Source organism: Macrosteles quadrilineatus, unplaced genomic scaffold, assembly GCF_028750875.1.
Source record: "Macrosteles quadrilineatus isolate MER2022 unplaced genomic scaffold, UCM_ALF_1.0 Scaffold_1__1_contigs__length_201487025, whole genome shotgun sequence".
In the NCBI taxonomy this organism is placed as follows: domain Eukaryota; kingdom Metazoa; phylum Arthropoda; class Insecta; order Hemiptera; family Cicadellidae; genus Macrosteles; species Macrosteles quadrilineatus.
The window spans coordinates 141,295,573-141,312,173 of record NW_026542594.1 but is presented as its reverse complement, the minus strand read 5'-3'; the positions used below and the strand labels follow the sequence as shown (position 1 = coordinate 141,312,173).

General features: G+C 34.4%; 1 protein-coding gene across 1 annotated transcript; it reads right to left on the bottom strand.

The window, feature by feature from the left end:
* Positions 1–322: 322 nt before the first annotated feature.
* LOC128985899 (39S ribosomal protein L40, mitochondrial) lies at positions 323–15,914 on the bottom strand. The gene is made up of 5 exons (XM_054405876.1): positions 15,660–15,914; positions 13,898–13,987; positions 4,024–4,200; positions 1,772–1,970; positions 323–516 (listed from the first exon to the last, which is right to left on the bottom strand). Exons 1-5 carry the CDS (start codon positions 15,677–15,679, stop codon positions 406–408), a joined length of 597 nt encoding a protein of 198 aa, XP_054261851.1. The 5' UTR covers positions 15,680–15,914; the 3' UTR covers positions 323–405.
* Positions 15,915–16,601: the final 687 nt, after the last annotated feature.

Below are 16,601 nucleotides of genomic sequence, written 5' to 3'. Positions count from 1 at the left end.
AATGCCAGACTTTTTGCCTTCGTAAGTTCTAATCTCTAAACGAGTCAGCACTAGTCACTGGTGTCTAGGGCAAAAATCCAACACCACACCCTCGTCCTCATGTTCTACAACGCTCACATCGGAGGAAGACCCTGTGGGATAGGAATTTCCACACAGTGTTCGCCCCATGGTTTTTTCTTGTTCGTCACAAGTATATTTCCAGAACAACATATACGGGCTGAAAGTGCACGGTATTACTATGATAGCGTGTTTCCTCTGTACCTCACTTATCTGTGCTTAATTGAACATTTGACAAAATTGATATAATGGAAAAAAGCCAATATGTTTTATTGCTACTACTTTATTTACATAAAACATTGAGATGTTGTGACAAGAATGACATTTGACAAAGAATGACAGTTTAAATCACCACTTCTTGGATACATCTACGTACTCTCCATCAGGACTATCATAGTTTTCAATTGGTGGAGTAACAACAGGGCCCTTAACCTTGAATGGCAAGAAACCAGGGTCAATCTAAAAAAAAATCATGAATTTATGTTTTTTTTTACTATTAAATTAAATAAATAAGCTAAAAGAGTACTTATGTTTATATATGATTAATAACAAGAAAAAAAAGCAAAATTAACAACATAAAAACGTACATTGTAATAGTAGTTTACGCAACGATTGCGTAGAGATAGTGTTAAAGACACAAGTAGAAAATTTAAGGTACGAGCCTTGGCGAGTGCCTTAAAAACTTCTATGAGTGTTGTTAACACTATTTACGCGAGTTGCGTACACTACTTTACCTACGACGGTGTTTTTATTACCAGTGACGTAGCCAGGGGGGGGGTCCTGGGGGTCCGGACCCCCCCCTTCTGGTCTTAAATATAATATATATTTTTTTAATTAAATGTAGAATTATATAATCTTACTGTATTGACGTTGGGGTTGATTATTTTCAATGCCAAGAGAGCTAAAAAGACCGTTTTAGGGTTTATATTTTTAAAAATTTTCCCAGACCCCCCCCCCTTTACCTGGACTCCCCGGTCGGTCGACCCCCCCTATTTTGAAATCCTGGCTACGTTACTGTTATTACTAAAAATTACTACTCATAACTTCAAGAGAGGTTATGTTTTTGTTTATAACCTCTCATTGCCACTGACAGCGATGCAACGAAACATTGTATCAAACACTAATTGCACCAATCAAATATTAAATTGGCCTGAACAGCTGATTAGTTGAATTTCGAATCATTGCAATTTTGCTTCTCCTCTCTCAATCCTTGAACCTTATTGGTCCGTTACCCGTGTTGTTATGAGTAAAACTATGCTGTTATGAAAGTAAACAATGCTGTTGTGAGATACTTTTCAATTCTAATAACTGTACTGAAATAGCTACTTTAAATAACGGCCATAGTTAAAATATATTTTAAGATGAAAAAGAGTGTGTTAAAAGATTAAAGAAGTTAGATAATTTGGCTGTTATAATCAATAGAAATCTAACTAGAAATTACAGTAAGAGGCCTGTTTGAAACATTTAAAAGATTAACAGACTTTTGACAACATTTAACAGGAAACAATGAGCAAAAACTAAAAAATCCCATCTTTGTAATACACTCCAAATTAGATAAGTTTGTCTACAACCGTTTCACTACACTTGCACCTACGTCTTAGTATTACTGAGGACTGACAAAAGTAGTATTTAACTGTCATTGAATATAAATAAACAACTCATAAAACTCAGGACATTTAACTTAAATTTAACAAAAGTTAAAAATAAATTTCACCTGAATAGCTTCCTGATAGAGTTCCTCAGATTCCTGACGCAGCTTGTCGAGTGCTCGAGCCTGGGAGTACGCGAGCCGATCAATCATCTTGAGATCCTCAAGCGCCTGTCTCTGTCGATGTCTGGCCCAGTCCTTCATTAGCCTCACACGAGAGTCCACCTCCGACTCACTCATGGGTGCCACTTGACGTGTCCGTATTCTGGCAACATATTGGGTGTTCTAAAAATATTTAGTTTATCAGGTGATAAGCTTACAAAATATAATCGGAGCTGACCCCAGACAATGGGGTTGTCTTTAAGCTCGCTGGGCCAGGGTCACTGGCTGTGTTTCTGGGCAACCATCACGGAAGCATCTTCCCACCAAATTATTTTAGTTTCAAAGTTTTTCACTTGTTATCACCACAAAAGACCAACAAGACAACAAAACTAATATTTTTGTTTGAAAAAATCATTGGTTTTTTGTTAATGCTGCATTTTTTGATGCTGAGCATTACCACTGAATGACAACAGAATCTGTAGAGACCAGTGATATGAATTGTATCCAAGCTGCTGTGTGTGACTGACTAAGACATTAATTTATAATAGTCTTCTCGATCGTAAAAGGTATGCATGTATAATATACTGGTTAGGGATAATTAGTTTATTTCCATTTTGATTTTACATACCAACTGATGTGTCTATACCAAAATTTATTGTTTCTGAATTCTTGATACAGATATAATTAATTCTAGTTTTAACAAATTTTCTTAATACTTTGGTTATAATAAACCAACCACTGTCTTTATTTCATAAAGTATTTTAGGATCATATTGAGGTGTTCTTCAAGTAAGAAAAAATTAATGCACCAATAAAAAATCGGCTAGTAAGATTTTTTATTGGTGCATTTTTTTTTATGAAAAGAAAAATCTAATCAGCCTATTTGGGTTTAAACCTTCTTATCACATTAAATAACTACCATATAAAAGGTAAATGAAGATCAAACGACAAATAGTCAATTTCATTATAGCTAGAGGTGTGCCAGCCTGATATTTTCAGTCAAGCCAAACTAGAGGTAGCCTACTCTAATAGCGTGATCATCTGCGGTTGTGGAGACATCATCGTCGATTTCTGGGATCATTGCGATCTTCCTCAGTCACGGAAACATCATCACTATCTTTCGCGGTCACGGCAAAATCCTGATAATCAACAGAATCACCATCATCGTCCCCCGCAGTCACGGAAATGTTATCAACGACTTCTGCGATCATGGCAAAATCACGAATATCTCACACAGTTATGTGGACATTATCATCGTCTCCTGTGAGGAAAAATTCTGATTATCTCCTCCGGCTGTGTAGACATCATCATCAACTACCGCGGTCACTGAAACGTCATTGTCACCTTGTGCTATTGCGGCAAATTCAACAAAAATTTTCAGCCTTAAAGACATTACCATTGTCTTCCGCGATAGTGAAAAAAATGCTAATTATCTCTCACAGCCGTGTAGACATCATCCCGCGGTCTTGAAAACGTGATCGTTGCCTTTCACGATCGGGGAAAAATCTTACCATCCCTCGCCGTCATAAAGACATTATCGTTGTCTTCCGCAATCGTGTCAAAATTATGATTATCCTCCACGGCCATCGAGACATCATAATAAACTCCCATGGTCAGAAAATTGTAATCTTTGTCTTTCACGATCACGACAACATTCTGATTATTTCCCGTTGCCATGTAGACGTCATTGAATTCCACTGTCACGGGAACGCCATCGTCGACTTGCCCGATTGCGGCAAGACGATGAGTCACTAACATTTCTCGGCCATATAGACATTATCAATGTATTCTACAACTGTGGCAAAATTCTGCAAAAGTCTTGCGCAATCACGGTAAAATCATGATCTCCCGTGGTCGTGTAGACATCATCATCTTAATTTTTTTTATAACGAAAACGTGATTGCCGTCTTGCCCGATCATGGCAAAATTATGGACATTTCCCATGGTCGTCTACTCAGAATCTAAGTCTCCTGTGGTCACTGAAACATGATCGTGGTCTGGCAAGATCGCAGCAAAATTATGAATATTTGATTAGATTTTACATAGTTCATAAAATTCCCAACTTTGACAATAAAATAAAGACTCAATCCCGACTTTTCAAGACCATTTGAAATTCAATGGTCAATGGTTTACTAATTCTCAACCTTCCTGTTTTTCCCGATAACTAAACACCCTGATTACTATAATTTGCATACCAAAATTTGGAAAGCTACTCACTTCATATCTTCAGGTTTATAGAGGGTCTCAGGGACTTCACATTCATCTAAGGGTTTGAGTTGTCTTGCATTCTTCTCTAAACGGCGGATCTGTTTCTCTAGTTTCCTTTTTTTCTTTTCTTCTCTTGCTCTCAAAATTGCAGGGTCAAGCTTTTTCTTTTTCTTCAATGGCTCAGCACTAAAAACAATTGTTTATTGTAACAGTACTAACCAATAAGTTATTTTAGCGAATTTCCCATATAGGGTATAAGCTATTACCGTAGTACTCATGGTAAGACCTGGACCCGGGACCGATTTACTTTTTTGTTTTGAGGTCCCTAGAGGCCAAAAACACCATCCGTTCAAAGTCATATATAAATATATATATATATTTATAACAATACATAATTAAAAACCAAGTACCCTTTTTAAAACTCCCCTAATCACTAATATTTTCAGAACCAATATAAATTTATTTAAATATATATAGTACTAGCAGAGTACCCGTTCTTCGTATGGGGTTAGCGTATAAGTATAAAATGCTTATTGCAGTTATACTATAGCTTTGCGTATTGCAATGGGGGAGGATTTGGAGAGAATTTGAGAGAATTTGAGAATTTTTTGAGAGAATTTGGAGAGAAACTAACCCTAAAATAATATAAACTAATTGTAAACAAAACACGACATCTAAATAAAACCGGACAGAACTAACAATAAAATTGGCTTCAGCTGTTCTATAAGGATGGGAAATCTACTAAGGAACTATGTTTTATCTATGCTGTTACCCACGGGCTTCACCCCGTTTGACTTCATAAGTATCAATAAAACTATTGATTGGTTAAGTTAACTAATATGATAAGGTACATACCTTTACGTCAACAGTTCAATTTTGTAGTAAGTAAACTCACAACATGTTTCGCCTATTCAGGCATCGTCAGGTGGTATCCTAGCAAGAATGCTTTGTCTTCATCCATGATGGAGTCGTCAAGAAACATTTAAATAAATACACGTACATTACGCAAGAAAACATTTACGCATATGCGTAATGTATGTGTATTTATTTAAATGTTTCTTGACGACTCCATCATGGATGAAGACAAAGCATTCTTGCTAGGATACCACCTGACGATGCCTGAATAGGCGAAACATGTTGTGAGTTTACTTACTACAAAATTGAACTGTTGACGTAAAGGTATGTACCTGATCATATTAGTCTAATAAACAGTTCAGGGGCTAAATCATGAAGGTTATTAAGCTGTAATAAACAAAACAAAATACAGTAATACAAACAAATGATCCCACCTGATTTTAATAAGGTAATAAATTGAAAGTATAAGATACAAATAAGTACAGCTGAGGTTTTTTTTGTTCCCTTTAGAAAGCAATACGACCTTAAAGGACAATTTATGAAATAATGGATAGTTTTTGCAAGGTTTCTCGTCATGACGAACATTTTAAGTATATGGTTTATGGGGGTGTGACTTGTAGTTTTCTCAAAAGTTCATGGGTACTTTGGGCTTTATATATGGCTTGCAAAAAATATAATAGTGCTGCACCCTGCTGGTAATCCTTATAACTTTTTAATGCTATTGAATATTATAGAACCAACTTGTTTGGTCGAATCAGCTGACAAACTTATTTAATTCCTTTTAAATGTGAACTAGTGTACCTGTTGCTCGAATTCGAGCAATTGCGAAGCATTACAGGCGTTATTTTAAAACTAATAACAGTCATAATTTCTGATGACTTTATAAGAGTCGACTCAAAGATTAGGAAATACTCAAGATGTACACAGCAGTTAGATATAATCAAAACTTTTTGTAAATATCTTATCTTTTTTCAAAAGCTGACCTTGTTTTTTAGTGTTTTCTACAAATTTTCAAATCACAATTTAAATATTAACAGCTGTTTTATTCAAAAGTAGTGTAAATGTATGCATATGGTCATAATGTAAACAAATCTGAAGAGGGAACTTTAAAGGCCTCTGAGGCAGAGCCCCAAGGGAATTTACCTTGTTTCTCTTTTGATGGCTTATCTACAGACTAAGACCTTTCTTTAGAGACCCCTACCAAGTTTCTACGCCCAGCCGTTCTCTGTAATTAGCTGTGACAAAACCCCGTTTTTCCTCCATAAGAATAACATGGGATGGAAATTTAAAGGCCACTGGGGCAGAGCCCCAAAGGAATTTACCACGTTTCTCTTTTGATGGTTCATCTACAGACCAAGACCTTTCTTTAGGGACCCCTACCGAGTTTCTACATCCTTCTCTCAAATTAGCTGTCACAAAGAAAAACAGTTTCAAATTAATATATAGATACCCATGAGATTAACATGGGAAACTCCAGAGCCACTGGGGCGGAGCCTGAAAGGAGTTTTGAGATAGCAATATGCCTATATGTTAATCGAGAATGTGAGCTATCACCCAAAATTTCAGCCTAATTCGACCAGTATTTTTCGCATTTACTTGTCACAAACATCCATACATACATACATCCAAACTTTCTCATTTATAATATTAGGATATGTGTATCTGTTAGCACGATAACTCGGAGCAAAAATGATCTGATTTTGATGAAATTTGGTATAAAAAAAAGTATTCAAACGAGTTTGCGAACCAGCATGATCTGACTATGGGAACAGGGGTTTATGGGGGGTTTTATGGGGTGAAAATTGGTTTCTCCCATTTTTGACCCAAATAACATAAAATTTAGCAATATCTTTCCAAATAATTTTGTAGAGCTAAAAAACAAATAATTTACTATGTTCAAGCGTTATTATACGCCAAATGGTTACAGAGAAAATTCCAAAAAAATTTTAATTTAAAATTCCGATGTAGTTAACTGTTGTAGTTTGCTTGTTTATGAACATATTTTTATCAAATTTGGAAAATGCATATTTCTTACTAGACCATTAACATTTAACAAAAAAACACCTATTTACCCTCCCTTTTGCAGCAAACCTAGAAGTACTTGTTAAACTAATTTTATTTAAATAGGGAATAAATATAATATTTTTAAGGAGACGTTTTAGTGTAAACCCAATCAGGCAAATGGAAACTCGCTTAGTCTGCAGGTTTGCTGCGGCGAGGGTATTTTGCTCCAGTGATAAGTCTTGCAGCTTATTGTATTTTTCTTGTACATTAATGATCTCCCTATAAATATAAATACAAAATCTGTTATATTATAAGCGGATGATACAACTTTACTTAATACTTTAATACTTTTCATTGTAAAGGTGACCATACAAAGTAGGAATTTTAAGCCAAGTATGAATGGATAACTTGCTAACCATTGTAATTTAACAACCCTTAGCTTAATTTTCAAGAGGCTTAACTAGGAGATTAGTTTTCTGCAAATAGACTATCTTGTAATTCTGATAAATCACAATTTATATAACAATCAGTCTCAAAACAGAGATAAAATTTGAATCAGTTAAGCTTTTAGGCTTCAATTTGGATTAAAATTAAATTGGTCACCACACATATAAACTTAATCTGTTTGTAACATAATTTACTTAGAGAGTTACTTGCTGTGGAAACTTAAGGAGTTTGATAGCCAAGAATATTTAAGATTGGCGTATTTTGGACTCTTTCAATCACACATAGGCTACTTTATTTTATGGGGAGGAGATTCAAACCTGTGACCTTTATTTCTTGAACACCCTGTGCTTGGATCATGTTCTGAGTATTTTAAATGGATTATTCGGATGTGATTTAGGTTGGAATAATTTTATTTTGCGTTTCTAGGAGAAAGTGTACTTCCGTAAAAGTATGTAAAAGGGTGGTCTGATTCACCCTGTATAGAGTTTAAGTATTTACCAAGAACCCCATTTACCCCAGAAAATTTGAAAACTATGTCGGAAAATGTACTTTCGGTGCAGTATAACACCGCCGAGTTGAAAGCCAAGGTTAGTACATTGAAAACAAATTCATCTTCAATTATAGTTGACGTTGTCGGAGCAGATGAGGATAAGAAAATAAAAAAAACCTATAAGGAAGCAGTGGCGACTTCAAACGGTGATAAAAATAAGGGATCTTCCCAAATTAATAAAATTGTGACTGATTCAGGGAGTAGGCTAGGCTTAACGGAGTCATGTGACTTGCTAGGTCTAGATGGCCAAGGCCAACATAAGGGCGAGGCTATGAGGAAGGGAAACATCTATGGTGACGTCAGCGGCAGCGTGGCTTCTGAAGCTAGGCCTATTTCTACAAATAATGGTGTTAGTGTCGATGCTGAAGGTTTTAACTTAGTGTCATATAAGAAGTCGAGGAAATCGATAGGCCTACTGAGATCGAGTGCAAACGACAACCGAAAACAAAGAACTTCGAATCAACTGATTATGGGAAGTGCAAATAATAGCTCTAAATTAGCCGTGGTAGATAGACTGTCCTGGATTTACGTTACCAGTCTCGGCCCAAAAGTAACAGATGAGGAAGTTTCTAGTCATGTATCAAGTTTTTTTAGTGATGCTGTGAAAATTAAGTGTGAAAAACTTGAATCTAGGTACAATTCATACAGCTCCTTCAAGGTTGGTATCAACAAAAACTTAGTGACTAAGTGCATGAAACCAGCCAATTGGCCATCAGGTGTAATGATCGGGAAATACTATCCTAAGAAGAAGTACGTACAGAATCATAAAGTTTCTGGCCTAGGCCTTGGCCAGTTGAATACCGGTAATGAGTCAGTGGATTCAAAAAACGAGAAACTATAATGGTGATGAAGGCAAAACAGGTAAACAAGTCTTCATTCTTTGTTTGTTTTACCTTTTTATACCTTAACATACAGGGTTTATCAGATAAGTTGGACATTCTAGAAGAAACAGTTTTTAGTAATAGTTGTGATTTTGTATGTCTTTCAGAACACTGGATTACTGACCCTAATATTGACTTATTGAAACTAAATGGTTTTAAATTAATAACAAGTTACCAGAGACAATCTCTCAGGAGGGGTGGAACACTTATCTATGCTTCAGAAAAATATAACTGTGAACCTTTCGACCTAAGTCGCTTTGCCAAAGAGGAACACTTTGAAACTTGCGCATTAGTTGAAAATGAACTGAAGTTGGTAGTTGTAGTTATTTATCACACACCTGACGCTGATGGAAATATTTTTTTAGAGACTTTAGATAGCATACTTAATTTTTTTAACCAACCAAAATGGTTCTCGTATACTTTTGTTTTTGGGGGTGACTTTAACTCAGAATTTGATATTACGCAGATTAGCAACTCAAGTGAACGTTTTGTTAAGTTGTTAAAAGAATACAACTTTTATTGTTCCAATTACCAACCTACCCGGGAGAAATCATGTTCGGACAATGTTTTCTCTAATGCAAAGAGGGATGACTGTTATTCTGAGGTTCAACCTTGCTACTACTCCGATCATTCGATGCTGTGGTTTCGCCTGGTACTAGACTCGACGGAGCGGAGGACTCAGACGGAGGAAAACATACCCATCTACAGTAGGAATCTTTCTGAAGCAAACATGGTAACCTTCAAGCATGAACTTTCTCTAATTAACTGGGAGGAATTGTATGAATTAGTTGTAAATGCGATTTTAATCTAGTATTAAGTAAAATGGGCTGTGATAATAGAATTAGTTTTGCTGACATGTATTTTGAATATTTTTTTAACGCTTTTAACTTAGTTTATCAGAATTCTTTTCCATTGCAAATGTGTAGGCCTAAGCATAGTTCCAACAAACATAATGATTTCAAAAAGCCTTGGTATAGTGAAGATCTTGCTAAATTAAAATATGAAATTAATGTTGCTCCGGAAATATTTTTCTGACTGGCTCAGAGGCAGATAGGTTGCTTTATCGCAACTTAAGGAAAACCTACAAACAGAAAATTAAAGATGCTAAATTTAATCACAATGTTAATGTAATAGAAAGTTCCAAAAACAAGTGCAAGGGGGCCTGGTCAGTTATTAAAAGTTTCAAAGATTCTAGTCCTTATGCTGTGATATACCTATTAGTCCTGACACTTTGAATAGTTATTTTGTTGATTCTGTAAATGTAATAAGATCTGGTATAGTTAAGCCTAACACTGTTTCTGATAGCTATTTATTTAATGTGCCTCGTGCAACTCAAGCATTTTATTTCCAACCTGTGAATGAAGTAGATGTAAAAAAGGTCATATGTAACTTAAAGAATTCCAAAGCTTTAGACTTCTACGGAATGTCAAATTTCGTCATTAAAAGTGTTGGTGATATTATAGCTGCACCGCTGGTCACTGCCACTAACCTATGTTTTGAAGAAGGAACTTTTCCTGATTTATTAAAGATTTCTAAAATAACTCCAATCCATAAGAAGGGTGACAAGAAAAACCCTGCAAATTATAGGCCAGTCTCGTTGGTTCCTGCCCTGACAAAGGTGTTAGAAAACATCATTTTTCGTCAGGTAAGTGACCATTTTGAGGCTTTGGGCCTTCTTTCTGAATCACAATTCGGTTTTAGGAGGTTGTGCAGCACCACCGACGCTGTTGGGGCGTTGATTGCTAAAATACATGATGTTCTTGAGGGCGGAGGCTTTGCTTGGGTCACCTTCTGCGACCTTAGCCAGGCCTTCGATTGCGTCGACCATGGGATGCTTTTGGGCAAGATACAGCACTACGGAGTCGGTGGGGCTGCCCTTAACCTATTAAATTCTTACTTAAGCAACCGAAGACAAGTGATTTGTATCAAGGGCGAGCGGTCAGCTATGTCTAATGTAGTATGCAGAGTCCCGCAAGGGTCCATACTTGGGCCGTTTCTATTTTTAGTATCGATAAATGATTTGCCTAATAATGTTTTCTGTGATACCTATTTATATGCTGATGACTCGACCTTTCTTGTGCATGGTTCTGATATAGATTTATTAAGTTTGCATGTTAAAGATGTAGTTGGTAACATTTCAGACTGGTTTGCAGCAAACTCTTTTCTCTTGAACAATGAAAAAACAAAATCTGTCATATTTAGCTTAAGAAAAGTACCTGATGTTTTTGATTCACAAGATTATGTTAAGTTTTTGGGTGTTTGATTGATAAACAGTTAACCTGGTCACAGCAGATTGATCAACTAACAAATAGGCTTTCAAGAATTGTTTTCTTGTTCTCTAGATTAGTGCACTATGTCCCTTTTGATTATGTAAAATCTGCTTATTTTGCGTTATTTCAGTCAATTGCTTCATATGGTTTAATTTATTATGGTAGCTCTCCTAAAATCCACGAGGTACTTCTAGCTCAGAAAAAAATCATCAGAATAATGTGTAAAGAGGATAGTGAAGCACACTGTAAACCCCTTTTTATTGAATTAAAAATATTGACCACCATTAACTTATACATTTATAAATATCAATTATTATTGTTTACTTTTAAGAATAGCTTTAAATACAAAATGAGAAATGAAGTGCACAGTATTAGTACCAGAAACTGCAAAAAGATTGATCTGCCTCAGGTACGGTTGGAAAAAACAAGATCAGGACATGTTGTGATGGGTATCAGGCTATTAAATAAATTACCTCTGGCTGTGACAGATTTAGACTTTAAGAATTTTAAGAAAAGGCTGTTTTTATTTCTAGTAAACAACCCTCTCTACCGTATCGAAGATTTTTTTAGCATGTCTGATAAGTTAATAAAAAATATTTGAAATAGGATGTAACTGTGATTTAGATATAAGTTGCACGATTTTTTTTATTTATTACTGTCAAATTTTTAATCTCTTGCCATGGTCTTTAACTTTTGTATTTATTTGCTCGTCGCTCAATTTCAATTTTAACTCTTGTATTATATTGACTGTATTAACTGAATTACTTGTTATTTATATATTTATACATTTATTTACTCAAGACTGAATACGAGATGTATTTACCAACAATTTGACCTGTCTAAGCATTACATATGTAAAAATGATGAATAAATGTCTTATGTCTTATGTCTTTATTGTTTTAGTCTAAATTTTGGAGCTTGAGTTTAGGTTGGATATATCCGTTTTGGGTCCCCAAAAAAGTGGTTTGCAAAGTGATGTCTATGTATACGCATATCTGTATAGGTGGATGTGTACAGACCACACCTATAAAGCGATTTTGATGATATTTGGTATGTAGGTAATAATACATGGAGTCTCCAGGCATTTTTATTTTTTAAATTTTAGATAGGCCTATTTAATGGTCATTTTCCCATAAATAACTAAAACAGAAAAATAATCTTTTTCACAAAAACGGCCCAAACAATTTTGATTAAAATTTAGGCCTGGGTCCTTATGATTCTAAACAAAATTGTACAACCCCCAACTGCTGTAAAAACTACAGATAAAAAGTTATTGCAACTTTTATGATTTTCCTCATAAAATATCATAGTTACTCCTAAAGCTTAATCATGATAAAGGTTGTTGAGAAGCTAATGGGAGAAAGTATGTGCCTGATTGCTGATACCCTACCCTTTATTTTAAACATGACAAGGGTGGCAAGACATTTTATCATAGATAGTCACGAGGAATTAAAATTGGGCTGCTTATAATAGTCCTAAAACAAAAACAACAATCAATGCAATGGAGGCTTACTTTGTTGCCAGGAAAAGTAAAAACCAGGCAAATCTTGATTCCTCAAAAAGTCATGTGCAAAGCTTTGGGACAGATAAGGCAATTTATGGATCAATCTTTTTTCTTGCAAGGGGAAACGACCAACAAAGAAATTTTGATCATCATTCTCGATAATTCCTAGCCTCACTGCAAATTTAACTAAAAACCTCTTACAGGATTATTGTTGAAACATTTTTTGACCATCCTCTGCACCGCCCTAACCTTGCTACTAGCGGCATTCATCTGTTTCTCCTAGGCTAGACTATTTGAAGTCTTTCCTAGGCAGTCAACACTTAACAGCCATAAAGAGTTAAAAAAATTTTATACCTTTTATACCGTTATACCATGCATCCATCGATGACCAGTAGTGACTTGATAGATTTCGTCAAAGAAAAAACATTTAAGTTTTAATACTTTATATATTTATGCGGTTAACATGGCTGTAGATTTTTAGCTGTAGACTATTTTTTACCATAATATAAATATACAGGTTGTCCCGTAACTCTCTGGACACATGTATATAGCGTTATTGCTTAGGTCAAGACAAACACATTTCACTATAGAAATATGGGTCTGAGGTGTCTAGTTTACCGACTGTCGGCATTTATGTGGGTTTTACAAAAACATTAATAACTCCTAAGCGGTTTGAGATACAGCGTTGAGATTTTGCAGAAATGTTATTCTTATTAAGGTTTATCTTTGTTAAAAATTATACTAAAAAATTATTAACCACTTTAAGATGACAGCCATTTAAAATATTTGATGCCAAATTTCACGAAAACCGTTAAGTTGACAAAAAAAATTTCAAGATACGAAAAAGTTAGTAAATTTCGTCTATTTTTCAATGATACTTTTTAGTTAAAAATGGATACATAATAGGCCTAACAGAGAAATGTCTTCTTTTCCAAATGCATGACCACTTTTAACCATTTAAACAATGCTAAAAAAACCTTAATAAGAATAACATTTCTGCAAAATCTCAGTATCTCAAACCACTTAGGAGTTATAAATGTTTTTGTAAAAAACACATAAATGCCGACAGTCGGTAAACTAGACACCACAGACCCATGTCCCTATATGGTGAAATGTGTTTGTCTTGACCTAAGCAATAACGCTATATACATGTGTTCAGAGAGTTACGGGACACCCTGTATATTCTATACTAATAGTTACCAGATGGTTGACAACACATGTTAACTATTAGCAACTTAGCAACATTCTATTTGGTTTTCCATTGATACATTTTGTTGCTTAGTGTATAAGTACCTACTTTTAAAAATAGCAAAATGGAACTTAAATTCCGAAACGTATCATAATTCCTAATGTAGGCTACTAATTTTCTTACCAGAGAATTTGAGTCACCTGGAAGCTTAGCGGTGTGTTTGTGAAAATTGAACGCCTTACAGTATTCATTGTTTCCTTCTTGATGACCAACCTACAAATAGGCTATATTAGAAAAATACTTCAAAATATGTCCATTATTTGATTTGATAGGCTGTATCTCTAGCCTATTGAATAAATAATTTGCAGATGTTGGGCTAGGTGTAGACAGTTAAGTAGGCCTATTGATCTTAAAACTTCATAGACTAATTTTAACTTTTAGTGAACCTTTTGACCCCTAATAATGTATTATTAGGACTCGTCACAATCTGTCGCCTGCAGTGCTAACAAAAGAATCTTAAACAAGTCATAGTAAGTTGTGGTGACTTGTTTTTTAAATTGTTTGAGAACACGAATAACTAACTTAGGATGAATCAACATAGTGTCGGGACTTGCTGTAGCCTACAGAGTGTTCTCTAACATAAAATTCATTAACTCTAGGTATCACGACCGTGATAGTTGTCGTGGCAATAATTTAATCAGGAATGAACTAAATTAAAAAAGACTTTTTTTTAAACATACCGGTATCTTTTTGTAAGAAGTAAAAAAACAATAACAATCTTTGTTTACATTCGATAATAATATTATAAAACATTAACTTATAGGTCTAACTTACACCTTTAATTACAAAATCTTTACCCCTAAAATAAGTTAAACCTAGTTCACTATCTCTATGAAATCTAACTTAGGTTTAGCATATCCAAGTTATTGCATTCTGTATCTTGATTAAATCTAGGCCTACTGCGTAAACTGGAGATGTTACAAAATATGTATCACACCAAATTCAGTAGGCCTACTGTAATGTAACTTAGGTACAGTATAGTGATTTCATGAGATTTAGGCTAGATTATGAAGAAAGTTTATGTTGATGTTACACTTATAAATAGTCAGTAATTAGTAACTCAAAATACAATCGGAATAAAGAATTAGATAACAATAACGTGAATGAAAATCAATGACTTTTTATTGTTAGTTAAGAGCAAAATCAATGGTTTTTAAGGGTTAAATCCACTTTATACAACTATTTTACTCAAGACAGCCTAGCCTTTAGTTACTGAATGAGCCTCTCTTAGTTTACGACTGTTAAGTAAAGCTTTATTTGGCTGCACTTTACTTTACGTCCTACACTTATTTTAAAGAAAATATCGATCGATATATCGATTATTCGATAAGTTATGGTATATCGTTTGGTTAGTTAGGTAAGGTTAACCTAACCTAACTAACCAAACGATATATCGAATGAAACAATCGAATAATCGGTATTTTCATACGAATGAGTGTAGGACGTAAAGTAAAGTGCTGCCCTTTACTTTTTCTTTTAACTTTTTAAACAATGATACGCTTCCCTATCTGTTGGCACAAACAACCGAATGAAAATATCGATCGATATATAGATTATTCGATAGGTTTATATCGTTTGGTTGGTTAGGTAAGGTAAGGTAACTTAACTAACCAAACGATATATCAAATGAAACAATCCAATAATTAATATTACTCATTCGGTTGTTTGTGCCAACAGATATGGAAGTGTACCCCTTGGTTCCTTAATCATACAAAAACTGGCAACAACAACACCTTTAACTTAAGAATGGCATGTACATTTCAAGTTAGTGTAAGTGGGCTAAGTTATTTTGAAGTTATTAGGCTATCTAGTTAGGTGCCTAATTAGCATATTTGTTAGTAAAAATATGTGTGTGTACAATAAATAGTTAAAATCTAAAACAAACCTTTCAAATAAGCGAATCATTTTGGTTTTCAATCAATGGTCAAGTGGGCTTAGTATCTACACAAAAAATAATAATAATAAGAAATCACTTTGACAAAATTTTCAATATTATTTCTTGAACATGAGATAATAAGCAGTTTAACTAAGCTTATGACTTAAACTTAGTGAAATAGTGATAGTGAATAAGTTTAGTTTTTGATAGCCTATTTATTTTTGTAAATTGTTAATTGAAGTAGCCTAGCCCTAGAGCCTACTGACTTTTTTGACTGAGTGAAGTAGTGAAGAGTGAAGAAGTAGGGTTAAGTTACGGCCGTGAAGATAGCTATCACCAGCTGTCATCCCTCCAAAGTTTCCCCCTCCACCAGACATTTGAGTTTACCCCTACGAAGTAGTCAGTGCTTTGCACAAGTAGACCTCCGAATCCCGTACTTTATATTTTCTAAAACTCTAAGCTTTAAGGGTTATAACCTATTTAATTATAAGAATTACTTTGTAATTATTAAAATGCATTAATAAAATAATATAAAAACATAAATATAAGTAATCTTGACTGGTGGTAAAAACTACGCAATAATGTGATCAATAAGAAATATGTATTTACCTTGGACCTATTTAAACTGAACCAAATTTTATTATTGATTATATAAAGAAACATGATTGCTCTTAATAAGGTATGAAAATTGAAAAAAAGAGTAGGACCTTAGCGAAAAGGGCGCTGAAACCAGAAAAATGGTAAAATAATTTGACAAGATTACTATTTTTCTTATCATGACCCCGATTGATTGCACCAAATTTTATTACTGATTATACTAGTATAGATGATTACTTTTTAATAAAAAAATATGATAATTGAAATTAAAGTGCAGGATGTTGGCGAAAATGGCGTCGAAAACCACGAAAACGGTCAAATAATTTGACAAATTCACAAATTCTTCGTACCATG

What these genes read in the sequence shown, in the direction of transcription:
- LOC128985899 (XM_054405876.1), bottom strand. Translation starts at nt 15,679, where the DNA reads ATGATTCGCTTATTTGAAAG. An exon ending in CAGGTGACTCAAATTCTCTG is followed by an intron (nt 4,201 to 13,897) that starts GTAAGAAAATTA and finishes AATTGTTTTTAG; the next exon opens with TGCTGAGCCATTGAAGAAAA. An exon ending in TCTATCAGGAAGCTATTCAG is followed by an intron (nt 517 to 1,771) that starts GTGAAATTTATT and finishes ATTTTTTTTTAG; the next exon opens with ATTGACCCTGGTTTCTTGCC.